Source organism: Mus caroli, unplaced genomic scaffold (genome assembly GCF_978045245.1).
Source record: "Mus caroli unplaced genomic scaffold, Mus_caroli_1 scaffold_5, whole genome shotgun sequence".
Classification (NCBI taxonomy): domain Eukaryota; kingdom Metazoa; phylum Chordata; class Mammalia; order Rodentia; family Muridae; genus Mus; species Mus caroli.
This window is the reverse complement of record NW_028227260.1, coordinates 12726229-12744344: the sequence shown is the minus strand read 5'-3', so window position 1 is coordinate 12744344 and position 18116 is coordinate 12726229. Positions and strand designations below refer to the sequence as shown.

Here is an 18116-nt window from a genome sequence, read left to right as displayed (position 1 = left end):
GATTAAGAGCACTTGCTCTTGCAAAGGACCAGCAGCTGACTGGAATTTGTAATTCCATGGGATCAGATACCCTCTCCTGGCCTTTGTGGTGTATATATACAGACAAGCTGGCATACATACACAAGTATATAAATAAAAAGATGGTAATATTCATCTTTTACTTTTTCTAGGTTTTAAAACGGCAAGGTTATGATGCTGCCTGTGATATATGGAGTCTTGGCGTCCTCCTTTATACAATGCTTACTGGGTAAGTGTGTATCATAAATATTTATTCATCAAGAAATGTGTATGATGTAGGCTTTTAAATACCTATATTGGAATATATTTTCATGTTTTTTATATTTATACCATATATAGTATATATTATACCAGATATAGTACATATATATAGCATATAGTATATGTATAAAATGTATACATATGATGTATGCTATATATACTGTGTATATAGACTTATATATAATATATATGCTATGTTTATTACATATACTATATATTATATATTACATATATGTGTATGTTATCTGTAGTATATGGTATAACCTATGTATATATGTGATATATATATATAGTATATAGCCTTATAATAATTATAGCTATATCCTTTTTTAAAAATTATCTTCCCTCTCTTTTTTTTTTGAGAGAAGGTCTCATTGTATTGTCCTGGCTGGCCTGGGACTCCTTACATATATCGGGGCTGGCCTCAGACTCCTAGAGGTCTGTTTGCTTCTGCCTCCCAGTGCTAGGGGATTGATTGTAAAGGCACACCACCACACCTGGCTATAGCTGTGTTTTAATGTCTCATGGTCTTAAATTAATTTTTTTAAACTTTTATTTTGATTATGTAACAAGCATATGCTGCTTTAATATCTAAGACTGTGTCATAATTTAAAACACATGTAATATGATATATTAAGTCTAATTAAAATAACCTATTATTTGGTCTATGAAACTTCATTTTCCTGTCTTTTATTCATTTTGATAGACTAATAAAGTGTATTACATTAACTGAATTACTCAGAATACTTTTAAAAACTACAAGTAAATACAAATATTGCCAACCAAAAGAGAAATATTATTCGCTAATATTTTAACTTTATTAAAATCTAGTTACACTCCATTTGCAAATGGCCCTGATGATACTCCAGAGGAAATACTGGCACGAATAGGTAGTGGAAAATTCTCACTCAGTGGTGGTTACTGGAATTCTGTTTCAGACACAGCAAAGGTATGTGTGACTTCTCATTTTGTTTTATTATTAAGGGTAAGAATTGGACCCAGAACATCATATATGCTAAGCATACATTCTCAACCTTTCTTTTTTCTTTTTCTTTTTTTTTTTGTGGTGATACACCAATCTCCCTTTTCTTTTAATTCTCTCATACATTACATCCTAGGCACAGTTTTCCCTCCCTCCACTCCCCCTATCCTGTCCTCCATCTCCCCTCCTTCATTTCTCTTCAGAAAAGGGCAGGCCTCCCAGGGATATAAACCAAGCATGGCATAACAAGTTAGAATAAAACTAGACACAAACCATTATATCAAGGTTAGATGAGGCAAGCTGGTAGGAAGAAAAGAGTCCCAGGAGCAAGTGAAAGGAGTCCCACAAGAACACAAAGATACACAAACATAACATGCATCCAGAGGAAGACCCATGCAGTCTCTGTGGTTGCCAGAGAGAGCCTCTGTGAGCCTTGTTTAATCGATTCTGTGAACCATGTCCTCCTGGTATTCTTGTTTGTTTGTTTGTTTGTTTGTTTAAATCCAGCCATTGACAGTCTCTGTGGTTGCCAGAGAGAGCCACTATGAGCCCTGCTTAGTTGATTCTGTAGGCCATGTTCTCCTAGTATTCTTGTTTGTTTGTTTGTTTGTTTGTTTGTTTAAATCTAGCCATTACCCCCTCCTCATACCCCATCCCACAATTCTTCACCTCATTTTTCCTCCCCCATCCCCAAGATAATGCTCCCCCACCACCAGGCCTCCCCGCTCCCTGGGACCTCAAGTCTCTTGAGGACTTGGCACACTGAGGCCAGACCAGGCAGTCCTCTGCTATATATGTGTTGGGGACCCTTGACCAGCTTGTGTATGCTGCCTGGTTGGTGGCTCAGTGTCTGGGAGCTCCCAAGAGTCCTGGTGAGTTGAGACTGCTGATCTTCCTATGGAGTCATCTAACTCATCTGCTTTTTCTATCCTTTCCCTAATTCAACCACAGCAGTCCCTAACTTCAGTTCAGTGGTTGGGTGCAAGTATCTGCATCTGTTTCAGTCAGCTGGTGGTTGGACCTCTCAGAGGACAACCATGCCAGGCTCCCATCTGTGAGCACATCATAGCCTCAGTAATAGTGCCAGCCCTTGGTGTCTCCCCATGACATGGGTCCAAGTTGAGCCTGTCACTGGACAACCTTTCCCTCAGTCTCTTCTCCATTTTTGTCCCTGCAGTTTTTTTAGACAGGAACACTTCTGGGTCAGAAATTTTGATTGTGGGTTGGTAAGACCATCCCTCCACTTGATGCCGTATCTACTATAGGTGGACTCTTTGAGTTCCCTCTCCCCCCTGTTGGACACTTCATCTAAGATCACTCCCATTGAGTTCTGGGAGTCACCTCCCAGATATCTGATACTTTCTAGAGGGTCTCCCTACCTCCCACCTTCTGAGGCTGTGTATTTCCATTCATTCTGCTAGCCCTCTGGATTACGCTACTGTCGCCCCCCACCTCAACCCCTTGCCTGATCCTATTCCCCTCCCCTTCCCCTCTCCCACCCAAGACCCTACCTCCCTCTGCCTCCTGTGATCATTTTCTTCTCCCTTCCAAGAGGGAAAGAACCATCCTAATTTGGCCTTTATGCTTGTTAAACTTCTTAAATGCTGTGGGTTATATCCTAGGTATTCTGTACATTTTTGGCTAATATCCACTTATCAGTGAGTACATACCATGCATGTCCTTTGGGGTCTGGGTTGCCTCACTCAGGATGATATTGTCTAGTTCCATCCATTTGCCTGCAAAATTCATGAAGTTGTCATTTTTAATAGCTGAATAGTATTCAGAAGACACAGCATATCCAAACTTATGGGACACAATGAAAGCATTTCTAAGAGGAAAACTCATAGTACTAAGTGCCCTAATAAAGAAACTGAAGAGATCCTACACTAGCAACTTACCAGCACACCTGAGAGCTCTAGAACAACAACAAAAAATCAAAAACACCCAAGAGGAGTAGATGGCAAGAAATAATCAAACTCAGGGCAGAAATCAATCAATTAGAAACAAAGATAACTATATAAAGAATCAATAAAACTAAAATCTGGTTCTTTAAAGAATCAACAAGATAGATAAACTCTTAGCCAGAGTAACTGCCTCAGAGACAGTATCCAAATTAACAAAATCAGAAATGAAAAGGGAGACATAACAACAGAAACTGAGGAAATTCAAAAAAATCATTAGACCTTACTACAAAAGTCTATACTCAACATAACTGGAAAATCTAGATGAAATGAACAACTTTTTAGACAGAGTGCACGTACCTAAGTTAAATCTCCTGGTGTTCTTGACCCCTCTGGCATCTCCAGAATTGTTCTGTACTTGGAATTCCTCCTCCACTTGTGTGGGGTTCCCCAAGCTCTGCCTAATGGTTGGCTGCAGGTCTCTTATCTGGTCCCATCAGTCACTAGATAAAAGCTCTCTAATGACAGACAATTGGGCTAAGCATCTAGCTATTTTTCTGGCTGGTGTGCCCTGCATCTGAGGGGTCAGTCTGATTTCTTATATGGATAGCACTGACAATAGGCTGGGGCCTCCTACATGGATCATTAAGCAAGAAGATGTGGGGGCTAGAGCAATTGATCAGTGGTTGAGAACTTTGCTGTTCTTGTTGAAGACCTGGGTTTGGTTCCCAACACCACACTGTGGCTCAAAACTGTCTGTAACTGTTTACAAGGGACCCAATGACTTCTGAGCTCTGGAAGTCACAGGCAGACATGTGGTGTACATATGTGTATGTAGGCCAAATACTCATAGACATAAAATAAGTAAATCTAAAACAGTTTTTTTGTTGTTGTTGTTGTTGTTTTTAAAACAGTTCCATGGACATGCCCACAGGCCAGTCTAATGGCAACAAATCCTTAGTTAGGATTTCCTCTTTCCAGATGACTCTAGTTTGTGTCAGGTTTACAAATACGAGCCATCAAGCACTATACTGACTCAACTATCTCCCTAACCCCTCCCTCTTACAAGCTGTTGAGAAAAAAAATATTTGTAATAATACATGAGGAGAAGAAACACAGAAGGTTTTGTTTATAAAGTAGAATGTTAAAGTGATATTACAAAATCTCTTGAACTCCAAAAGGGACCATTTTGTTTCTCTCCTAAAGGACTTTGCTTTGGCCTTATTAACTGTATACGTTCTAAAGCTGTATTACTAAGAAATATGATGAATAATAATAGTGTTGATTTGTATAACTTGTCTGTCTACTGAATGCCTCACAGGGCACTTTACCTCCTAAGAACCTAGTAAAATACGTGGTAGTGTCTTCATTTCACATAACAAAAGCAAAGGCTAGCGTTTTAGTATAAACTTGTCCATAGTTATTCACCAAGTACATACTTGAAACTCTTATTGCAGAGTATATGTGCCCTAAAAGAATTATAGTACATCCTCATTTTGTTTTGTTTAGAAGAACGGGAATAAATCTCTATCACAATTAACAACAGCCTGGTTTCTAGCCTGGCTTTTGGAAATCATGCAGAAACCCTTGGCTATAGAGCTGCCATTCTTAGACTAACACTCACATGTTTTCCAGTGCTTCTACTTTCACTTAACTCATACAACAATTCTTTTCTTTAAAAAAAAAAAAAAAAGACTTTTCCACATCACAATGAGGGAAATACAGAAGAAACTGAAGAAGCATTGGTAAAACTGTTCACTGACTTCCCTTAGAAATGGAAGTTTGAGTTTTGGTCGTAAATAAAGCACATCCATGAAGTTCATAGTTCTTTTGATGTAGAGCAGGAAGCTCTGTTAGCCAGGACTTGATGTTTAGATACTTAGCTTTTAGCTGTGCTTAAAATCAACATGTTAGACTAAGGGTAGAGCTCAACAGTGGAGCATGTGATTCACAAACATGATTCTCTGGGTGAGATTTCCCCCCAAAATAAAAAAAAGTAATGTTAGACTTTATGTTTTTCTAATATTAAGATTTCTCAAGGCTGATACTTTATTTTTCTGGATGCCTATTTTCTTCCTAATTCCCCTTATCGAGTGCTTAGAATATGCTTAATAAATAAAAAGTTTGAAAAGAAAATTTGTGCCAATTATAGAATTCTTAATCTTGGAGAATGCACAGACTGACAGAGAGACAACCCAAAATGCACAGTTCTAGATGGCCTACACTGTAACTTAGCACAGCTTTTGTGCTAAAGAAGATTACAAATAACCTAGATAAGAAAGGGACAGGGATTCCCAATGCATGCCAGGAGGTGGTGATAAGAACAATAAAGTGTCACAGACTGGTCATGTGCTGCTGGGTTTCTACAGCATACACAGCAAAGATAGCTGATGAGCCTGAATTGAAAATAACTTTGTAGCTCATACCGAGGATTGTTGACTTCTGTTGCGTACTGTGGGAAAATTTAAAAGAAAAAGAAAAAAAAAAAAAACACATCAAGCTAGCCAAGCAGGGTGTTGCAAATGCCTTTAATCCCAGCACTAAAGAGGCAGGCAGATCTCTGAGATGGGGGCCAGCCTTGTCTACAGAGAGAATTTCAGACCAGTCAGGACTATACAGACACACCATCTCAGAAGAAAGAAAAAAGAAAAGAAAAGAAAAAAGGAAAGGAAAGGAAATTAATACGCTGTGTGAAATAATCAGGTTTTCCATTTTGCACTCCATGGAACAGACATTTTCATCCACAAGAGTCTACCACAAACTGTCAAGATCACATGTGAGGTATATGAAGAAATGTTACCTATGAACGTAGATAGTATCAAAACTTGCGCATCACTTGCTTCTTCTAGTCAGTTATAGTTACCTCGATGCTTTTGCTTTCATTTGCACTCCAGAATGCTTTTTTTTAGTGAGAGATGAGGATGGAGACACAAATATAGAGCACAAAAATTATCTGTAACTCATAGTGTGTTTTATAAATTCTATGCAGTTACAGTAGTTTTGGTGCCTATGTACAGTTAAGACTCCTGATTGTAAACTCATTACCTACAAAATGGAAAGGAGGATCATGTCAATACAGGAGTGTCTCTAAGAACAAGTTGCCCATGGGAACATTGTCGGTAGTTTCGGTTACAGAATGGCTATGAGAAGTGAACAGGACCCCAGCTTCCCTTTGCTCAATATTTCCTCTAAAGGGATTCTGATACCTGTTTGACTTGCATTGTTTTGTTCAGTGCTCACTGACATAAAAGATTGCAGTTATTTTTTTCTAAGGTTTATACATTTCAGATTATGAATGGTGAAGACCAAAATAATTGTAACTGCAGTGGAATCTGAATTAAATGAAAGGAAAATTAAGGAAGCAACAGAGTTTATAGTTTATTGAACATAAATGAGTAAGAAGCAGCTCTCAAGCATGCAGTCCACAATGTACCTCAGGGAAATATAAGAGTATCTTTCACAAAGCATTTGGATGTATAAGACGCTTTGAGATTGGCAGTAGTTGCAGATTTGAACACAATGAATTTTAAATACTGTCTTAGTTAGGGTTTTACTGCTGTGAAGAGACACCATGACCAAAGCAACTCTTAAAAGGATGACATTTTATTGGGGCTGGCTTATAGGTTCAGAGGTTCTGTCCATCAAGGCAGGATCATGGCAGCATCCAAGCAGGCATGTTGCAAGAGGAGCTGAGAGTTCTACATCTTCATCTCAAGGCTGCTAGCAGAATACTGGCTTCCAGACAGCTGAGATGAGGGTCTTAAAGCCCATGCCCACAGTTACACACCTACTCCAACAAGGCCACATCTCCAAATAGTGCCACTCCCTGGGCCAAGCATATACAAACTCTCACAAATACTTATATAAGTAAGAGGTGTTTGGTTATTAAGGCAACTGGCCATATGGCTGTAGGTCTTAGAAGTCTGTGATAGAGTGTGGTTGCATCATCTATAGTGGCTGAGGTAATGATTATGAATGAGATTATCAGAGCATGGTGAGAAAGGAACCAAGGAAGGAAATCAGCAAAAATAGAAAGCTGGGACTGGGGTGGGCTGGGGATATATAGCTTAGTGGTTCGTCTTGCCTAATAGGTGTAAGGCCTTCCCGAGAACCACAAAGAAGGAAGGGAGGGTAGTCAACATGGGTAGCCATTGAAGGGTTATCAGTAAAAGAAAGAAAAGTTTGAAATGACTTGGCCCAGTCAAACACAGAGATGTTATTAAAATTATAATTGTGTTTTATTTTGCCCCATTTTTTTATTTTTTTTTTTACCTATTTTTATTTATACTTATTTATACAGAGTGTCACAAAGTGTTGCCTGGGCTGTAGGCAAACTACTGGGCTTAATGAATCCTCCTTCAACTTCTCAAAGTGGCTAGGACTACAGGCATGTGCCACCACACCTGGTTCATTCATTATTTCCAATTCTGTTCAGTAAGGTATTTCTGTTCTTAGAATAATAATAATAATAATAGCCAAAAGAGACTACAAGTATCTAAAACTGAAGAGCAGCCAGAGCAGCAACTCCCTAGTTCCCAATAGCTAGTCAGCCATCAGGTACTGTCAAGGCATTTTTTCTACCCAGGAGGGGTGGTGCATCCCTAAAAGCTTAGCACTTGAAAAGCTGGAGCCAGAAGATTAGGTGTTCATGTTCATCGGTGGCTACTTACTGATTTTGAAGCCTGCCCTATGTGAGATCTTGTCTTCAAAACAAACAAGCAATATAAATCTCCAGGCTTTGCCTCTTCCAACTATTTTTCCTCCATGCATAATGAGTATCTAAATTACAAACTTGACTGCCTTACCATCCTGTGTTAGTAGGTTGTTTTTTGCTCTAGAGTAAGTCCGTATTTGTTAATATGGCTTGCAAAGACCATCCTCATGTGTCTCTTCTCACTCTTCTACTATAGTGACTGCTATGCTCTTCTTGACAACAGATTTCTACTATAGCCACATTGCACTCCAGTCAGCTACTCAGCTGTGACATTGCATTACTTACTTCCTAATGCTGTGATAAAACCCTATGACCAAGGCAACTTAGAAGGTGTTTAATTGAATTTTGGAGGCTTAGAGTCCATGATAGAGGACAGTCATGGTGGCAGAGGCAGCAGCTCACACCGCAAGCAGGGGAGGCAGAGGGTGCTAACTTGAAACCTCAAAGCCTGTCCCCCAAAGTAACACACTTCCTCCAAGAGCACACCTCCTAATCCTTCCCAAACATTCTACTAGCTGGGGACCAAGTATTGGAACATAAGAGCTTATGGGGCCATTCTCATTCAAAGCACCACAAGCATGTTCTCTTGTACCTTAGGGCGTTCTTCTAGATGCACTCCCTTCTGTCTACCTGAGATCTTCTGCTTCCTCCATACCTTCTCAAATCGAGCTCCAGCCTATTCTTCAGCTCTCACCTTCCTCTTAAGAATCACTTTTACCAGCATTCAGGAGGCTGAGGCAGGATAATTGCCACAAGTTTGAGGCTAAGCTAAGAGTATCAGGTCGCTTGAAAGTACAAGACAAAACTATCTCAAAAAAAGTAACTATCAAAAGTAACATTTTTTAAGCTATCTCCTAGTTTATGTTCTTCTAGCTGCTATTGGCCCCTGTTTGTCCCTTGCTTTCTGATTTTTTTTAAACATTTATTTATTTATTATATGTAAGTACACTGTAGCCATCTTCAGACACTCCAGAAGAGGGAGCCAGATCTCATTACGAATGGTTGTGAGCCACTATGTGGTTGCTGGGATTTGAACTCAGGACCTTCGGAAGAGCAGTCAGTGCTCTTAACCGCTGAGCCATCTCTCCAGCCCTCTAACTGATTCTTTGTCTCTCCCTCACTGAACTAATTCTCCTGTCTTAGTCAGGGTTTCTATTCCTGCACAAACATCATGACCAAGAAGCAAGTTGGGGAGGAAAGGGTTTATTCGGCTTACACTTCCATGCTGCTGTTCATCACCAAAGGAAGTCAGGACTGGAACTCAAGTAGGTCAGAAAGCAGGAGCTGATGCAGAGGCCATGGAGGGATGTTCTTTACTGGCTTGCCTCCCCTGGCTTGCTCAGCCTGCTCTCTTATAGAATCCAAGAGATGGTCCCACCCACAAGGGGACCTCCCCCCTTGATCACTTAATTGAGATAATGCCTTACAGTTGTATCTCATGTAGGCATTTCCTCACCTGAAGCTCCTTTCTCTGTGATAACTCCAGCTGTGTCAAGTTGACACAAAACTAGCCAGTACAGGAACCTACGTCCAGAGTTCTCTGAATGTTTTAAACCTCTAGAATTAGAGCAGAACTAAGAAAAACCAGAGTAAACTGATCCTTTGCACCATAACATTGTGGCACTCAGGGAAGAGAGAGGAGAGATTGAAGTGGTTTTTTTTTTTTCTTACAAACCTATTGTAAACATTGGTTTGTGACCAAAGGGCTGCTACCAGGAAATACAGCATCATCATAAAAATGGAAGAAAAGTGCTGATGTCAGAAATATGGGAGAAGAAATGGAAAATTAACCTTGTCTTTTTCTTCTCCTTCACCTGATAGGACCTGGTGTCAAAGATGCTTCATGTAGATCCTCATCAGAGACTGACTGCTGCTCTGGTGCTCAGACATCCTTGGATTGTCCACTGGGACCAACTACCACAATACCAACTAAACAGACAGGATGCACCGCATCTCGTAAAGGTGAGCAGCCTTATCTATATCCAGTCATTGCTTTCTGTTGACCTCCAGGGTGGACCAGGCCAGCTAAGCCTCCAAGAATTCTTTTTCCATGCCCTCAGCAACTTTCTCTGCCATCTTGTTTGCAAGTTCTAGTGTGGGAGTCTCATACATGAGTGTCTGACATGTTGGGGTGGAGACATAAGACATACCAGAATGTCAGTAATTAAGTTACCTTGAGGAAAACATTTGCATTTCTGTCATTCTGTATACACAGGTGTTCACTATCAGCAAGGACAAGATCTGTGAATTTTTCTAACTGAAAGATCATGGTTTACAGCCTCTCATATTACAGGGCTATAAATATGGATTAAATGACTCTAAGAAAAATGAGGAATGCTCTATTTGAGCCTGTCTCTGTTCTTTCTCCTATAAAATTTCAACCTCTCACGTTGGCCTCAGTTTTAGTTAAATCTGAAATATACACCAGAGGTTATTCTCACTATGAGACTGGTAAAGATCTATATACATTTACATAAGAAGAATTCCTAGGGAAGAACCTTTATTTTGTATTTGTGTCCATGGCATTTTTGTTGTAACCTTCCTTTACTTTGTTGCAGGGTGCCATGGCAGCTACATACTCTGCTTTAAACCGCAATCAGTCCCCAGTGTTGGAACCAGTGGGCCGCTCCACTCTTGCTCAGCGGAGAGGGATTAAAAAAATCACCTCAACAGCCCTGTGAAGTGACCTCAGTGAGATGTTTGGTACCATGATGTAAGCTGATAGCACAAGTTCTGGCGACAGGTAGCACGTACCTGAGAGACACCTGCAAGCACACACTGTCCCAGCTGGTACCCATAATGCTGCTGCTCCTGCTGCTCCTGCTTCCTCTCTTCTCGCTTTCAGTGATTTTTAGCAAGTTCGATTTCCCTGGAGCTCCGAAATGAAAATGGAAACATGATGAAGATCTATTCACTGAATCAATAAAAATAATGAACACATGAATACCACCTAAAATACACTGAATAAAAGTACTCTACACCATATAGCATTATTTTTATAGGAAATATTTCATGTCCCCTAAATATTCTTTGTAGTTATAGGGATGGACAGTTTATGTTGAGCACTTAGCTTAAACAGTTCATTTATATTAGCACTGTATCCCTTGTGCCATCCAGCATTTTGTATGTTTTTGTAAACAGTTCATATACAGTACATTTCTGTACTGCTTTCTTTAATGTATACATGCCTTGTTTAACTTAGAGTCTACTAATCAGTTGACTATTAAATCTGGATAAATAGTTCATTCACCTGGATTAACAGTATTGTTGGAAAATCTTAGAGATGGCCAGATTGAGTGAACAGCTATTGAATGTAATTCTCTCAAATTGTACATATCGCCCCATCTGTTTCACAGGTTGGTCCATTTGTTCTTCAAGTCAGGTGCTCTGTCAGACTAACTAGAGAGCTGTTAACAGGAGAGGAAGTTGGTGTGTGTGCGTGGCATGAAATCAGGAATACACCTATGAAGTCAGTCCATAGACTTTGTGATTTCTTAGGGTTTCTTTCCCTTAATTAAAAAAAAAGTAGTCCTTGCACTTTTAACCTTACATAGCCCACATACTTAGTATTTGGCATATAATTTGAAATTTTGCCTGTATACATCAAAGACCTTTAAAAGAATCATAGTAAAGAAATTAGAAAAGGAAATTTTAGCAATTGGTAATTAAACACTAATTTGAATGTAATAAAGGCCACAGGCCTCCATATAAAATTGGATTTAAACTTTCTTATTCTAGGGACTGAAATATTCTTCAACCAATATCTGATCTAACCTAAAGTCCTAGCTGCAGACGGCTGAATGATCAGCACTGACTGTTTTCTGGATCCCTGATGATGATTTATAGCCATATGACGTCTCCTTTGACTTCAGTAGTCACCAGATTTCACAATGGCTCCTGGCTGCACTTCAAGTGCAGTATTCACTATTCACATCTAACTTGGTAGTTTCTAGTTTCATTTAACAACAACAACAAAACCATCTCTAGCCATCATTACCCATATCTTTGTCACACTACCCAGTATACATTAATATGTGATGTGATGAACATGAGCAAGGAAAAAGTAATTTAATTTCCCTCATCAGGCATGTGCCCCAATATATGAGGCCCTTACTGCTTTTTACAGTTCATAAAAACACTATCATTCCTTAATTTCTCTGCTACTAAAGAGAAAGAGAAAATCTCTGATACCCCCTTTGCCCAAGCAACACAAAATGATGACTGCATAGAAATGAAATGTATGCTTATCTTCTAACTGAAAAGAAGTTCTACATACATCTATTGAAGTTCTTGATGCTAACTATTCAAAGTTGCTTTCCATCGCCTAGCGAGAAAGCCATCCCCCCCTCCTCTAGTCAGTGTGTCCGATTCTTCCATTTATTGTATCTCCCATTTAATTTTTCCTCATAACACCATGCTGCCTTTCCTTCTTATTATCACCCAACCAGGAGCTAAAGTCATATATTTCTTCCTGGCAGTCCTCTACTATAGTATATTGCCATGTTTATTTCCTTTAAGAAGAATTGCCTTCTTTATCTAGTCAAACTGCCAGTTTTATTGGAGAAAAGCAATAGATTCATAAATCTAAAGACTTCCTACTGATAAGGCAGGTTAGGAGCATAAATGATTGCATCTGTGGCTTTAGTGTTCACATTGTCGTTGGGCAGATGAAGCCGACAATGTAGTGCTTGTGCTGGGTTAGCCTTTCCATTCCCTTCACAAAGAACATTTCTCACAGGCCACTGTACTTAATGGCTCCTGAAGTCTTCCACCTTTCACCCATCCCTGCCAGTTTCTAGGACTTATCCCAGAGTTGTTGGTCCAGCTTTTATGTTCCACTGAAGGAAGGAACTAAATTGGCAGGCCTCTGTACAGACATCTCTTGGTTTACAATGCAAAATAATATCCCAGACAATAGAAATGCATTTTAATATAGCCAAGCACACACTGGAAACTATGAATTACAATACTGTGTGTTTTGCATCTTCCCTTTCAAGTTATGATATTAAATTAAGGTAAGTTGGGTTTTGTTGGGTTTTTTTGTTGTTTTTTATGAATCATTTCAGCTCCTTCTGTTTAAAGGGTATCTTCTAAGTGCATTACTCCCTTAAATTTAACAGGTGTGAAGTAAATCTTTTTTCACAAGACACCCTAAAAGTCTAAAAATAAATTTAGCAAGACCCAAAGTCAACATGCTGTGAGGCTGGCATATGGAAGAGTCAGTTCTAGTGTCTGGAGGGAAGATGTTGGGTGTTTACAGTAGTTTCCACGTTTCACATGCATTGCACTCCAAAGACTAGGGTGAGGGTCAACGATTTTCCAACTGTTCTTTAGATGTAGCTCTTACTGGGATCGGAAGACATCAAGAGAAGTGGGGGTTGTCCTCTAAGCTATGCACGTACTGTCAGCCTAGGAAGGATTTGAACAGAGAGCAGGTGCAGAAGCTTCAAAAGAAGGCATGCATTTGATAGGGAAAGGACCAGAGTAGGCTAATCCTGGGGTGATAGTTGCAAAAGGCTTTCTAGACTTTGGGGCCTTGGTATAAGATGTCCTTAACTTTGTCTAGACTTTGGGGCCAGTAACACACAATTCAACATGACTTTGATAGTCTCCATTCCCTGGCTTTATGAATTACCTACACTTTCAGGTTGTTTTGCTGTATTTTATAAAAATAGGTTCTATCTTACTATGGTGTTGAAAATTTGAGACTTGGGAAAGCAGACAGAGAGCTCTGGAATGCAAAGGATCAAAAATAGCCAGCTCTCTTTTCTGTGACTCACAAAAAACAATGGATTTCATGGCTGATCTTGGTGCTTAAACCAGGAAGGTCCAGTCTAACTCTATCTGTTCCTCTGCAAGATCCAACTCCTGTGACTAACCTGGATGTATACTTTGAGCCTTATTTAATTCACAGAGAAGTTGACTTAAATCAGTGTTTTTATTTCAATTAATGAAAACAGTCCTCTTTCAACCCCAGGTTACTTAACATTTTGCTGATCTCCCCCAAGAGATCATTGGTGGAGACCAATTAATGAAGGAGTGAATTCAGTTTCTTGAGACTGTGGTATTCTACAGAGCCACACCTAACCACTTTTTCCAGTGATGAGTCTACACAGTAATACCCAAATATGGATGGCCGAGAAGAATCTGTATCTACAGTGTGCTATGTGTGTTTTTGACACTGCTGTATTTTGTGTTGCCAAGTGACTTGTAACTGGTTCCAAAGTGACAGTTCTTTAAAAGTTCTAGTAATTAAGTCAACTTAAATTTTTGTAAAACCTGGTGTCACTATAGGTCTCACAAGTCCCACTTTTCTTCCAGTCTTTAACTGTTCACAATGGGCAGAGCAAGGGTTGGAGTGAGAGCCTACTTCCTACCTCTTAAGGCACTTTCCTCATTGTTTTGCCATATAACCTTGAACTGCATGACAAGCTGATGAAATATCCATGACTTTTCCCAGAGCAACTAGCAAGATATATGACATTTTGGCTAGAGATTAGTGGGAAGGAAAATTTAGAGGTTTAAGTCCGGATGTATGAACCTCAAAAAAAAAAAAGTCTTCTAAACACATATCATTTAAGTACAATATATGGAAATGTATCTGAGCAGAGAGTCACTATAATAGTTCTCTCTAAGTAGATTAGTTCAATGTCCAATGAAAGTGAACATCTTTATTCCTATATTACTATAGTACTGGATGAACTGTATACTGAGTTTTTCAAACAAGTATTTAAAGTAGAACTTTTAAGTACGAGCAAGGGCATGAGGATAAAGACTTTGGGTTGTGTTTCTGTAAGTGTAGTTTACCATATAAAGCTTTGTTTCTTAATTTTAAAAAAGGTTTCAAAGTATTGCCATTCATTAGCATCCCTAATGATTATGAGTGATGAGTGTGTAACTCGAAATCATATACATGTATTAGTTTATCTTAACTTTTTACCCTAAATAAAAGGGAAGGTGTACACCTAAAAGATGTAATTATTTTGCATTTTTTGGCCATGGGTGGGAATGGGGTGGGCATCTACTTGAGCAGTTTTTAAAAAAGAAAAAAAATCAGAAATATTTTTCTACTATTATATATGATCTTCCTTTATACTAGTTTATCCCTAGTAAGGCATGCCAGAAGCCCAAGCAAGGTACCATATCAAGGGTTCTTACGTGCTGTACCTTTCCTTGGTGGGTAAATCGAATCAGATGCTTGGCACTGTGGTCATAGTTATGAAGTGCTTGTGAGGATCAGATTTCACTGAATACTAATTTGTTTTACTTAAGAGTCTAATCTGGGAAGTTTGCAAATCATACTATTAATGTGTAATCTAAGCTCTTTCCAATGTATCCATGAATAATCCTGGAACAATATTGCTTGTATTCCTGTCACAGAACAGGTTTTGTAATCTTTAAAAGAAATGGAAATTTATATAATAAAGTTTCAAGTAAAGCATGTACGTTTCTTTTTATCCGTTTATTTTAGCTATTTGATTAGACCTTTACAATATAAAATTTTCTATCCAGATTGTTTTTATGAAATTGTATTGATAAAATTTAAATCAGGAATATTTCTAACTTAATAAGTGTAAAATAATTTTGCTATGCATCATCTTAGAATTATGTGAGCAGAACATCTTCCCCAATATTAGGCCAGGCAAAAATGAAATAATCTTTTTCTAGAAGTTCACAACCACCAGATGTGGCTCCAAAAATTCCCCTTCTCTTTTGTTACCTTAGCTCTCCTTTGGGTTTTCTCTGCTATCCAGAGTGAACCTCAGGATAACCTCAGGATTGATCACCCAAACCCCTTGCTTTTGTACTGTGCCCACAGAGCGAAACTCAAGTCTTTGCTTCTTGGTTAATTCTATCTGCATCTCTAGATGTTGTATGAAACAATACAAGTATGCAAATGGTACTGCAAGTTTCTGGTTTTCTTTTTTTTTTTTTTCTTTTTTTTTTTTTTTGGTTTTTCGAGACAGGGTTTCTCTGTGTAGCCCTGGCTGTCCTGGCACTCACTTTGTAGACCAGGCTGGCCTCGAACTCAGAAATCCGCCTGCCTCTGCCTCCCGAGTGCTGGGATTAAAGGCATGCGCCACCACGCCCGGCTAAGTTTCTGGTTTTCAATTGCACTTAAGTCCTTACAATATTTGTCCATCATTTTTTTCCTTATTGAAATCCATTCTCCTATTTCATTTTCTTTTTTAAATAAAAAGTTTGTGGGGGACAGTAGAGAGGTATTTTGACTTCCCTTGGTATTGGACTTTAGAGACAGGATTTCACGATGTAAATGTTGGTCTGCAACTAAGTTTGTAGACTAACCTGTCCTCAAACTTGCAGCAGTCCTGCCACGGCTTCCAAAGTGCTGGGATTCCAGGCATGTACTGCCCCTCTGAGGTCCATTTGTTTTCAAAATATTTTTATTGAGATATAATTCATATACCATAAAGTTTGCCTATTTAAAATTTACAATTCAGTGGTTTTAGCACATTTGCAGAGTGGTGTGGCCATCATAATAGCATAGTTCTAGAACACTTCATCATTCCCCAAAGAAAATTTGTATCCTATTCTAAACTACCACAGCTGTCTTTCTTGGACAATTGTAATAATTGTAATAATTTCAGTTTCTATCTTTGTCCCCTACAGCCATTCTTAACACATAAGCCAAGTGATCTGTTTAAAACCTACCAAGGGTTACAAGTGTTCTGGTCTCCTTACATCTCTAATCTTGGTCTTCTCTCCCAAACTGCTCCCTGGCTTGCTGCATTCTTCCTCATACCATCTGTTCTAATTTGTTGTCTGTTGTGATAAGCACCATAACCACTTGGGGAGCAAGTTGGGGAGGAGAGGACTTATTTGGCTTACATGTCCTCATCATAGTCATAGAGGGAACTTATGGCAGGAGCTGAAGCTGAGACCATTGAAGAGTACTTCTTGCTGACTTGCTCTCTCTATGGCTTGCTCAGCCTGCTTTCATATACAGCCAAAGACCACCAGCCCAGGAACAGCCCATAGTGGGCTGGGTATCCTACATCAAACATTAATCAAAATGCCCCACAAAGGTGTCCACATGAAGGTAATTCCACAGTTGAGATTCTCCCCCTGCAGCTCTAGTTTGTGCTAAGTTGGCAAAAACTAAGCAGCACACTGGCCTTGGTCTTTCTTGACCATGAGCCTAGGTACAGGGAGCACACGGGTCCCTTGTCCTCCCTGTTGTCCTTGCCTACACATTTCTGACTGATATCCACATGATTCACCTCCTCCTCAGTTATTCTGATAAACACGTGGGAATCTTGCTAAAGGAGACAAAACTGATTGTATTTTCTCCTAGGAGGCTTTACATCCAGTACTTGACTTTTAAACATAGTTGTACACTTCGGATCTGATTACTTGTGTGCCAGGCATAACTGCTAAACACCTGGCATACTGCATTAATTCCCATGATGAGAGAACTGAGGCTTACAAAGATGATCTAGTTGTCCCGGATCATAGAGTAAGAAGTTTTGTAACAATCTGTTTAAACTCAGGTTTCTCTAAACTCCAGAGCCCAATCTTAGGAGCGTTTGGAGTTTCAGCCATTCATGTTAGTTAATTTCTGCAATCTCCACACTGTAGAGATGGAGGAAGGCTGGGCTACATAGTGAGACTTGCTTCACCCCCCCCCCCAAATAAGCCTGTAGGGTGAAAAAATACAAATGAAAAGAGAAAACCAGAACCTTTCAATTCCCCTGTCATTTTTCATTTCTTGAGAGCTGGTCTCACTGTATATGTAAACTCAGAGGTTCCTGCCACCTCATACTTGGAGTGCTGAGTTAAAGGTGTGTGGTAACATGCCCGGTTTCCCCTGTCATCTTTTAATTACACTCTGAGAAATCTATCTGTCGCTGAGTTTCTCGGCAGGGCAGCAGCTGTAGGATGCTTGCCAGCATTTCTGGCCTCTACTCGGGCATCAACATCATTCCTTCCTTCCTCCACTCCTGACAACCAGAAATGTCTCCAGACATTGTCAATGTCTATGGTAGAGAAGTACTGTTGGATACTTGGAAATACCTTATTTCTCTTTCATTTAGTCTCCTTCCCTAGAGAAGGTTAAAATCCGAATGTTCCCAAGAGAGTCATTTAAAATAAGCCTACCTTTAAATTTCTTTATATTATTGCCAGAATGGAGGGGTAGGTGTGGCTGTCAGAGGACACAACTCAGCTTGCCTGACTTTCCTGGCACATGCTTTTACCTACTGAACCATCTTGCTGGTCC

At 39.5% G+C, this 18116-nt stretch overlaps 1 protein-coding gene across 5 annotated transcripts in view; it reads left to right on the top strand.

Moving 5' to 3' along the window:
• Rps6ka3 (ribosomal protein S6 kinase A3) overlaps positions 1-15311 on the top strand; it is a 107686-nt gene extending 92375 nt beyond the window's left edge. For all 5 annotated transcript variants that reach the window (XM_021153101.2, XM_085837937.1, XM_029473071.2 and 2 more), the window contains 4 exons: positions 171-247; positions 1111-1228; positions 9698-9838; positions 10435-15311. In XM_021153101.2, the coding sequence (XP_021008760.1) occupies positions 171-247; positions 1111-1228; positions 9698-9838; positions 10435-10557 (459 nt within the window). In that variant the 3' untranslated portion in view covers positions 10558-15311. The remainder of the gene's footprint in view (positions 1-170; positions 248-1110; positions 1229-9697; positions 9839-10434) is intronic.
• The last annotated feature ends 2805 nt before the right edge of the window (positions 15312-18116 follow it).